The 11,367-nt window shown below is 38.5% G+C and overlaps 1 protein-coding gene across 2 annotated transcripts in view; it reads left to right on the top strand.

Annotated features, from left to right (window-relative positions):
• Nucleotides 1–10,369, top strand: part of LOC145359960 (tubulin-specific chaperone cofactor E-like protein) — a 125,189-nt gene extending 114,820 nt beyond the window's left edge. For both annotated transcript variants that reach the window (XM_080214853.1, XM_080214852.1), the window contains one exon: nt 6,871–10,369. In XM_080214853.1, the coding sequence (XP_080070979.1) occupies nt 6,871–7,195 (325 nt within the window). In that variant the 3' untranslated portion in view covers nt 7,196–10,369. The remainder of the gene's footprint in view (nt 1–6,870) is intronic.
• Nucleotides 10,370–11,367: the final 998 nt, after the last annotated feature.

Consider the following 11,367-nt stretch of genomic DNA (forward strand, 5'->3'; position numbering starts at 1 on the left):
AGGGGTGAAACCTGTGATAGTGGAAGAGAAATTAGGTGACAGAATGCTTGACTGCAAATCAAGGGAAATGAAAATAACAAAAGATGTCTAGAGTAGATACAAGTGGCAATAGCAGAGTAATTTCCAATCGCTGATGTTGGAAAAGTTGGGGACAGTGGTTATGATCTAAAATTATTAAAGTTAACATTGAATCTGGAAAGCTGTAAACGGCCTGATTGAAAAACTGGGTTATCGCTTCTTGAACTTCTGTTGCATTTAGTTTGAAAAGCATTGGAGACCGAGGTCAGAGTGTGGTTGAGACGGAGAATTAAAATGACTGGTAACAAAATGTTGGGTGTTGTGATTGCTGTATGAATGGAGACTTGTACTGTAACGGCAATAGAGAGCAGTAGTAGCTGTTTTTATTATAGCCTCATAATTAGTATCCTACTCCTGCAAGCTCAGCATCCCCCTTCACCACCACCCAGCATAGTAGTCTTTAATATTATAACAAATCAATTGGCTGATTGCCATTTTGGAATTAGGAACAGTTTAGAGCTGCAGTTTGTCACTTTTTAATTTCCTTCATTGATATAGATCAATTTTTAATTATCTTGGTGGTCAGATGTCAAGCACTCCATCTGAATCCACTTTAAATCAGGTACTCATGCTGGAGGGGGTGGTCTTCACCAACTTTCCAGAGTCTGGAAGAGAACCAGGTGTTATTATCTACTCATTGTGAGCTTGGTTTATCCTCATGTATGTTCCGAACAAAAAAATTGCCACTTGTACTGTCATGGAGCTAGAACTTGTCTAACCTACAAAGGAAAGCCAATCGATATCCACAGGGCTCATTTCTAAAAGAGATGATTTGGAGGGTATCAATTAAACAGTATTTACAATTCCCAGTGCTGGATTGCATTAACTGTATGATCTCAATGATATGTGGTTTATTTGGACTTTCACTAGTCTTTCAACAAAGTCCCACATACATGTAAAATTAAAGTACATGCGATTGAGGATAGTGTATTGAGATGGATAGAAAACTGGCTGGCAGACAGAAAACAAGGAGCAGGAATAAATGAGTCATTTTCCAAATGCCAGGTAGTGATTAGTGGGATACAACAGGGATCAGTGCTGGGACTCCAGCTATTCACAAAATATACTAATGACTTAGATGAGGGAATGAAATGCAATAGCTCCAAATTTGCAGGTGGCAGAAAGCTGGGTGGGAAGATGAGCTGTGAGGAGGATACAGAGATCCTTCAGTATGATTTGGACAAGTTGAGTGGGTGGGCAAATGATTGGTAGGTGCAGTATAATGTGGATAAATGTGAAATTATCCACTTCAGTAGCAAAAAGTAGAAGGCAGATTACTATCTGAATGGCCATAAATTAGGAAAAGAACATGCGCAACGAGACCTAGGTGTCCTCGTACACCAGTCATAGAATAGAATCCCTACAGTGCAGAAGAGACCATTCAGCCCATCAAGTCTGCACTGACTCTGATAGAGTATTTTACCCAGCCTATTTGCCCTATCCCTGTAATCCCACACATTTACTATGGCTAATCCATCTAATCTACACATCTTGGAAGACTAAGGGTCAATTTAGCATGATTCATCCACCCAACCTGCGCATCTTTGGCATGTGGGAGGAAACCAGAGTGCCCGGAAGAAATAGGTTGAACTCCTCACTGGTAGTTCACAGAATCAGAATCACAGAATTCGACAGTGCAGAAGAGGACCTTCGGCCCACTGAGTCTGCACCGATGCATGAAAGTTCCTGACCTGCCCACCTAATCTCACTTGCCAGCACTTGGCCCATAGCGTTGAATGTTATGGTGTGCCACGTACTCATCCAGGTACTTTTTAAAGGACGTGAGGCATCCTGTCTCCACCATCCTTCCAGGTAGGGCATCCAGGAAAGCAAGCAGATGCAGCAGGTAGTAAAAATGGAAATTTTGGCCTTGGAGGGAGTGCAGAGGAGGTTCACTAGGCTGATACCAGAGTTGAGGGGGTTGAACAATGAAGAGAGGCTGAATAGACTGGGCTTGTACTCGTTAGAGTTTAGAAGGATGAGGGGGGAATCTTATTGAGATGTATAAGATGATGAAGGGGGTGGATAGGGTAGAGGTTGAGAGGTTCTTCCTGCTCAGAAAGGACAGCAGGACTAGAGGGCACAGCCTCAAGATAAGAGGGGGCGCAGTTTAGAACGGAGTTGAGAAGGAACTTCTTCACTCAAAGGGTGGTGAATCTCTGGAATTCTCTGCCCGTTGAAGTGGTGGAGGCTACCTCGCTGAATATATTTAAGACACGGGTAGATAGGCTTTTAGTAAGCAAGGGGATTAAGGGTTATGGGGAGAAAGCGGGAAAGTGAAACTGAGCCACTTCAGATCAGCCATGATCTTATTGAATGGCGGGGCAGGCTCGAGGGGCTAGATGGCCTACTCCTGCCCCTATTTCTTTCTTCTTATAAATGGTATGATAGCCAGAGGATTTGAGTACTGGAGCAAGGATGTCTTCATGCAATTATATGGGGTCTTGGTCAGGCTCACCTGGAATATTGTGTGCAGTTTTGGTCTTCTTATCTAAGGAAAGGAGTGCAAGAAAGATTTATCAGACTGATTCATAAGGTCATAAAAGCATAATAAGAACTAGGAGCAGGAGTAGGCCGTCTGCCAACTCGAGCCTGCTCCACCATTCAATAAGATCATGGCTACTAAGTTGGATGATCAACAATAGTCATAATGAATGGCAGCAGAAAAGGCTCGAATGGCCTCCTACTATTTTCTATGTTTCAGCAATCCTTATTACCTTTTATTGTGTCCTTGATGTCATAGATGTTTAACTGGATCTTGATGTTAATGCATTGCCATTTTATCTGTGGGAAAAATCGACCAGTTAAATCAGTTAGAAGTGTTTTGAGATTCTGGAAAGGACCAGGTGATTTGTTCATTATAGTAAATGGTTCAATCATCAGGTTCCTCTACTCAAAATTTTGACTGATCTTTCTCATGAAAGTTAATATAATTGTGATATGTAAACAAGGAGATTGAAAAATGCTATAATTGAGTTCAGCTTATAATTGATTTCTGAAAGGATGAAACCTGCGATAAAATGATTAGTAGTGAGATTAATATGTGTAAAGGATTAAGTTATTGGCTGAATGATATGTTCTATGTTTTCCAAAAACAAATTCTATTTTGATCCCTGCCAAAAGAAAGTTTTTATCATTTGCATCCTCTTCCCAAAGCATGTATTAATCCAAGGTATACGTCTAAAGCTTGGTAGAGAGTTTGAGTTTCGGAGCCATGAGATCATGTTGCAGCTGTACGAAACTCTGGTGCAGCCGCACTTGGAATATTGCGTACAGTTCTGGTTGCCACATTATAGGAAGGATGTGGAAGCATTGGAAAGGGTGCAGAGGAGATTTACTAGGATGTTGCCTGATATGGTGGGAAAGTCTTATGAGGAAAGGCTGAGGGACTTGAGGCTGTTTTTGTTAGAGAGAAAAAGGTTAAGAGGTTACTTAAGAGGCATATAAGATGATCAGAGGATTAGATAGGGTGGATAGTGAGAGCCTTTTTCCTCGGTTGGAAATGGCTAGCAGAAGGAGATATAGCTTTAAATTGAGGGGTGATAGATATAGGACAGATGCCAGAGGTAGGTTCTTTACTCAGAGTAGTAAGGGTGTGGAATGCCCTGCCTGCAACAGTAGTGGACTTGCTAACATTAAGGGCATTTAAATGGTCATTGGATAAACATATGGATGATATTGGAATAGTGTAGGTTAGATGGGCTTTAGATTGGTTTCACAGGTCGGCGCAACATCGAGGGCCAGAGGGCCTGTACTGCGCTGTAATGTTCTATGTTCTAAGCTAAGATAAGGCTAGTCTCATTTTTCCCTGGAACTATGTTTATTTTGAGCCAATAGTCCTCTTCAATACACCTGTATCCTTTTTGTTTCAATATTAAGATTGATTCACTTTAGCTGCCATGTATTTGTAGTGCTAAATGTCTTTCTCTTGTTTCATATGGTTCAAGTGATCTTTAAATCACAGATACTTGAAGATTTTTCAGTTTGCACTGAATTTGCTTTGGAAGATGTGCTTTCAGAATCTTTATACATGTGCAAGTAGGATCATTGCACATTTGAGGATTTTGGTGTAGAGCAAGCGGGCTGGGAAAGTGGCAGTCAGCCAAGGGACGAAGTAGGTTTGATTAACAGAATTTGAAATGACTGCTTGCTGAGGTATCATTTCAGACTTTGATTATCTCCGTTTTGAGTTGGAAAGAATGCTCTTATTGTGCAAATCTGCAAATGGTTCTAACTAGTACCAACTCTTTGTGAAGTGCTGCTGGAGTGAAAGTGAAGCCGGTCGGGTTCAGATCTCTAGAGATTCTCTCAGGTGCTGGAATGTTCTTTTCAAACAACAGCTCTCTGTCCAGCTTTGTATGAGGCTGATTCTCCCATGAACTGCTCATATTACCTTATTCGTGGACAGGGATAGATTAGAATACTCCATGGACCGTGTTTCATTCTCCCACTTGCTCTTCAAAATGCACAGGGGCTAATCATCAGTGTTTGAGCTATTATCTGAACAGTTAAAATTTATTACTAAAATGATATTCCTTTCATAAACCACAGATCAATTTGTTTTAGCATTCTGCACTGAGCCATTGAATCTTAATTGATATTTCTCAGAACTGCTCCGCCTTACCATGAGTATGTACATAGTATCTGAAACTGTCTTGAGGTTGTCTGTGACTGCTACTGTGGGCCTATTGGGCCCGTGAAGTCCTCTTGAGCTGCTCATGCTAAGGCTGCCTAAGGTGCTTGTTCAACCATGTTGTGTCTTTTGACACAGTGTTTTATAGCCACATTCTCACATTGTGTCTTATGTGAATACGCTCTTGCTGAAGATTTGCTTCTGAACTAATTTAGTTCAAATTTTAAAATTGTTTCCCTTTGTCCTGCATTCCCTACTATAAGGAAACAATATTCTAAATTATTCCAGCAACTCCTTTTGTTAGTTTAAATGTCTTGATCAAATTTCCCTTAATTCTCCTTATTTCAAGGAATATAAAAACTCATGTCTGTCTAATCTCAATGTAATATGGGCCATTAAACCTGGATATCAAGCTGAAAGTCTATGGACTGGCAATCAATATATTCTTCCTAAAATGAATGCATTTACATTAAAGTCTGCTTTAGATTTGGTAGAAGTATTCAAAATCATGAAACATCTGGTTAGGATAGAGAGAAACTGTTCCAATTATTGGGAGGAGTGAAAACTAGGGAGCACAAATTTAAAGTAATTGGCAAAAGAAGCAATGGTAACATGAAAAACTTTTTCACAAATCAGAGTGTAAACCTGGGAATGTGGTGGAGGCAGGTTCAATCAAGAATTCAAAATGGAATTAGTTTATTATTTAAAATATAAAAATGTGCAGGGCTGTAGGGAGAAAGCAAGGGAGTGGAACTAGGTGAATAACTTTTCAGAGATCGGCATTGCTGCTTCCTGTGCTGTTATCATTCTACTTCTGTGAACAATCTTCTGTATAAATACAGCACAGGTACAGTACCTCAAATCTGGCTATCCGAAAACCACATTGTCCAAAAAGTGTTTTAAGTATTGAAGGTTTTTCAAGAATACCCCATGGAGACAACTCATAATTGAAAGGTTAATAATTTAAGTATTCTGCCCCCAAAATACTGTTATGCTAGCTTTATTAATGAAGCCACAGTAGAATGCAAATTTCCAAAGGTGCCCTCCGAATGAAGAACGTAATGAACCATTCCATGCAGTATTGTGCTTCAAGTGGTCTGAGCAACCCTTGACCCTGCTGGCTGAACCAGGCCTGACCCAAACCTTAGCCACAGTGTAGGACCAGTGTTGCCATTTATACCCTGTTGTAGGTATGACTGATGAATGAAAGTAATGTGCGGCACAGCAGTTTCCCCCGTTATTCCTCTGTTATTGACAGGTAAGCGGTGCCTCAGTCAACTCCTGGAAACTAGATCTTGCATGACCTTTAAAATAAAAAGAAGAAACATATAGAGGGAAATAACCAGACTGCTGGGTCAAACAAGACTTGTGTCAGAGGGATATGCAAATAGGGCAGCTATGTTGCAATATGCATGAGTCGGAAACCTACCATTACTTTGCTTTCGAAAATCCAGGTGCCAATGTCTCCTAAATCAATATATTCCTTCTAAAATGAATACTAAAAGTGACACATTTAAACTGAGGTACTCAAATCATGAAGGGTCTGGATAGAATAAATAGGGAGAAATTGTTCCAATTGGTGGAAGGATTGAGGATCAGATTTCAAGTAATTGGCAAGAGAAGCAATGGCAACATGAAGGAAAACTTCGTCACGCAGTAAGTGGTTAGTGTCTGGAATGAGCTTCCTGAGAGTCTAGTAGAGGCAGGTTCAATCAGGCGTTCAAAAGGAGTTAGATTATCTGAAAAAGAAAAATTCCAGGGTTACAGGGAGAAGGCAAGATAGTGGCAAAAAATTAATTGCTTCTTCAGGGGCACAGATGTGTCCCAAGGCTGCTGGTTTTGAGACACCACTTTGTATCAGTTTTTTACTTCTATATTCTTCACTTTGTGATGAACCACGGCAACCCATCCATTTAATGGATTAACTTTACACCTGTGACACACCTAATGTATTGTCTGCATGAATGTGAATTTTGATTTAGTATGTAAGCAAAATTAATTTGAAGGAGAAAGATTGCTCTACCTTGGATGAAGGATTAGCTCTAATGCTCTAAAATAATTAGTGCTAACATTTGGGCTTTGTCCCACTGAGTTTGAACACTGCGTAAAATATACAAGTTCTTTACCATCTGAAATTAATTGCGTCCATTATTTTCTAGATACCATGAACTGGTAACTCAATATGGTGTTCTGGAACCATTGGCAGTGGTTGACCTTCGACCCCAGAGCCGTGCTAAGGTTGAAGTTCACTTTGAAGGTAAAGTTGAGGTCATGAATATTCGTCTCGATCAGACAGTGGCTGATCTGAAGAAGCAACTTCGAACTGTCGTACAGTTACCGATCAATAACATGCGTCTGTACTACATTGATCAAGACATGGTAAAGACTTTTGGGCCTGAAGAAATGAGATTCAGCACACGTGCTCTTCACTCGTTTAGTATTCGAGACGGAGATGAGATTCATGTAGAACCCAAAACAAAATAGTCTTGTGAATTTACTCACAATCTTTGCACTTTTTACACAAGTATTTTGTTTGTCAATGAAAGTGTTGCTGGGTCACATGTTTTCACAACTGCAATTGTTACGGGGTTAGTGATCCAGTGCACAGGCACTGACAGTTACTGAAGCTAACTCACAAAAAAATCAAAATTCCAACATTAATGAAGGAAGTTACAATGAAAAATAGAAACCATACAAGGCAGCCCATAATAGCAAACCGCAAGATCACCATCAGTTTGGTCAGTAGAGGCAACCAGCACTATGAAGGCTCATAAATTACTGTGCAGTGTATCAAACAAAGGATCATCTTTGGATGAGGTTATGGCCTGTATGACATTTTGTTTAACTCTCAATCTCAATTTTTGTGAACGTAAGTCATCAGTATCATGCAACACATTCAGGATTTTAATGTTTGGTTATTGTGAGCATACCTAGGAATATTAGATGGGGTAAGAAACAGGATACAAATTGTTCTTCCTCACAGTTAAATCTGAATATTATCAATGTCATTGGTGCACAAAATAGTTACCTAAAAGGTAAGCCATTTATTAGTTTCACTCAGATCAACCCCCACCTCTCATCAGAAATATAGGGAAGTTATTAATATCCTTCCTTCCAAGCAGGATTTGAGATGTATGACTCCAGTAAGTATTTCAACAGATCTTCAACATTTTCAAAAGAGAACTGAATATACACTTATAAAGGGAAATTTTGCAGGGCTATGGGGAAAGACCAAAGGAGTGAGGTTAATGGATAACTCTTTCAAAGAGTTGGCATGGACATAATGGATTGTTCTTATCATTCTGTGATTTCAATATTGTCAGGAGCTGAATGGACATGATTTCTGAATCAAGGGTAATGAGCAGAATCTATTCTTATAAATGAGGTTAATGCAGAGTAGGCAGTCATATTAAGCCGCAGTTAGCTTGGACATATAACCACATTATGATATATGCAGTTTATACAGCACTGTGGCCCATATGTCTATATTGTATAGACATACTGGTCATAGTGCTATACAAACTGCATATGCACCACAATAGTAGTTATGAATAAGTGTGCAATATGTGGTTTCTGCATTGCATGCAGTGCGTTAGCTGTGGGTACATATATATATATACATTCATATATATATAATATATATGCACACATATATAAAACATTTAATATGGGCAGTAATACATTGAGAGATTCAAATTGCCCCATAAAGGGCAAGAGCAAGCCTCAAATGTTTCTCACCATGATTTCTATCAGCACTAAAAAGCCTGAGAAGTGCTCCAAGATTAATTATTCCATTTAATGTTGTATTTTTGCAGAAGTGTTTAATGTAATTTTCACAAATATAATAATTATGTTGGTAACAACTCTTGTTGATTGTAGTGAGATTAATAGTTGGTGGTATGAACCCAGGTTCTTATCATTTGGTCGAGAGTGATGATTGTGCAGAAAATCATAGATCAGGATTCGTTTTCTGTCTTGGTTTTTAATGCTTTCCTTGTCTTATTTGGGGAGATATTTTTGCTGCAATATTCCCCTATCACTGTTCATCAAATCTTGAAATGCAATCTGCTGTAATTGAAAGAACTGAATTGTATTCTGGAGCAAAGTCAAGCATAGAGCCTAAAGCAAGCACTAAGATTTAAAAGTACAACATTCCTCACTGCTTGCGCCCTATATAGATAGGCAGAACATGCTTAAAGGAAACTGCACCTAAGGTGAGTAATCAACATTTAGCTGCATTTTGCAATAAACTTGATCCAAATAGAATTATCCATTCCATATATCCCTCCTCCTTTAGATACCTTACCCCAAGAGGGCATTGGAGACCGTAGAGTTCCATTAGATTGGTCCATGATTATGCTTGACAAACTACTGTAATGGTTTTTAATTGCCCTTCTATCATATTGCTGACCAGAAAACTGTCCTACTCTTTACAATCTGTCATCAGGGAAAATGGAAGGATTGACAGGTGGATAATTACCTGTTTGTCGTCTTTAGGATTTATTTGTAAGCTGTTGTTTGAACAGTATTGAAATCAGGAACTTGATGTATCTAGTTATGGCCTTGTCGTCTGAATTATGTTCAAAATTCTTTCCTATGAAGTAGTTGGTGACTTTGCCTATATACTCATATTGTCTTTGTGCAAATTAAAGTCTTGCAGATTTCTGTTTTGTAATTATATCGCTAGATATGGGAGAGGGTATTTTTAAACCTTAAGAGGAATATTTAGCAAGCAACTAACACTGAACTGGCAAAGATCAGGGCTGCAGCCACCTATCTTCAATCAGTAGTTACAATATTGAATCATTGCTTATAGCTAACTCCAACTCGTCTGCTTATATACTTCTGAGCAATCAATTTTAATGTATTGAAAGTGATTGTCTGCACTTTCAATACATTTTTAAAGGTATAATTTAGTGTTTTGGAGATTCATCTCTCCATGAATACTTTCCCAGCTCTAGACTTCTGTCCAATAACATGTTGAGACTGTCTCCCTCACCTCTAATCTAGTCAGGATCACCTTGTTACTACTGAGTACAGGCTTTAATACCAGCTAGCCAAGTAAAACTCAATGTTACTTGTTGCTTGCAGGGTGTTGAGGGAGTAGATGGCAAAGGATCAGCCAGCTTTTATGCAGCTTCTCTTTCTTTCTATCACTGGCATGAGGTGAACTGTAAATGTCAGAATTTGAAATGGAAGATATGAAGACTATAACATTTATTTTACAATGTAAAACTTGTACTTTTTTAATGTAGTCTCTTCATCCTCATAGATGTCACTACTTTGAGTTGGGTGCCCTGACGTTCATTCCTCCTGTGCTACATGTAACCCTTCTGTGATTTCATAACATCTTTTCCATGGTTCCTTTATTGCTGTTTCCATTGTCATATCTCATTACTGTCTCAGTATTTTATGTTATCTGATATCATTCTACAACTTGCATGTTAATTGAGCTTAATTGATTCTGTATCTGAAACATTAATCTAAAGCTTTCCCTTAATGAATTATTGAGTCAGTCTCTCAACTATCTGCATGTAAATCAATTTAATTTTAGTAACAAAGTGAACATAATGCAATCTTAATTACTGACTGAAAAGTTATAGAAAATATTTTAAGTACTGTACAGTTTAATTATCAATAAAAAGTTCAATTTCAATACCAAGGATTACAAGTGATCTTTTGACTGTTAGAATTATGGTTAGACCATATCAGTTATCCTACATGAGAAACATCCTTGTAAATAGACAAATAACCACAATTTGAAGTACGTGGAAAAGAACTGTTTACTATATCAATTGTGGTTTACTACAATAAAGATAGAGAAAATGTAGAGAGTTTATACTGGTGGGAAGTCCAAAACTGCAGGCTATAAGAATTAGAAAGTCCCAAATAAATGCAATAAGGAATTCGGGAGAAACCCTTACATTGAGGTGGTTACCATACAGAGTAATTGAGGTGAAAAAACTTGAATTAGCTTCCACAATGATTTGCAATTTGTGTATTATGAGGAGGTATCTGAAGCTAAGGAAGGATGACTTTCTTTTGGCAGACTGACACTTTTTATTGTTAACTGGCAAATTGACCAAATGTCAAATTAATTTTCACAAATTGCCATGGTAATATTTAACTCATGCTTGCTGGGTTGCAAGTGTGTTGGACCAATATTTTGCATAATAAGATTTAAATTAGAGACAGTAGTCTTATTGTTGGGATTAGAAATACAGAATAGCAGCATCTGGAAGAGGATAGTAGTTAGCAAATCATTTTTTTTACAAGGGCACAATCTTGAGTAGGGGATAACATTGAATTAATTGCAGTATTTGATAGTCCTTTCTGGCATCTCCATCTATGAAATTTGGGCAATGAAGGACAAGTTAGCCATGTAGTACACAGAAAGGTAACATTCTGGTCTTTTTCTTTGCAATGGTTTCTTGTCTTCAAATTCTTATTTCAGCCAAATGACCATTGTGCTTTTTAAAAAGAGTATTTTTTATTATTTATTAATTAACAGGATATGGGATTGCTAATCAGACAGGCAGTTATTGCCAATCCATCATTACCCTCGAGAAATGGTGCTGAGCTGCTCAGTTGAACTGCTGCAGTCCAAATCAGAACAGTGTGTATGGCTTGGAGGGGAACTAGCAGGCAATGTTCCC

Source organism: Carcharhinus amblyrhynchos, chromosome 29, assembly GCF_965287045.1.
Source record: "Carcharhinus amblyrhynchos chromosome 29, sCarAmb.v2.hapA, whole genome shotgun sequence".
In the NCBI taxonomy this organism is placed as follows: Eukaryota; Metazoa; Chordata; class Chondrichthyes; order Carcharhiniformes; family Carcharhinidae; genus Carcharhinus; species Carcharhinus amblyrhynchos.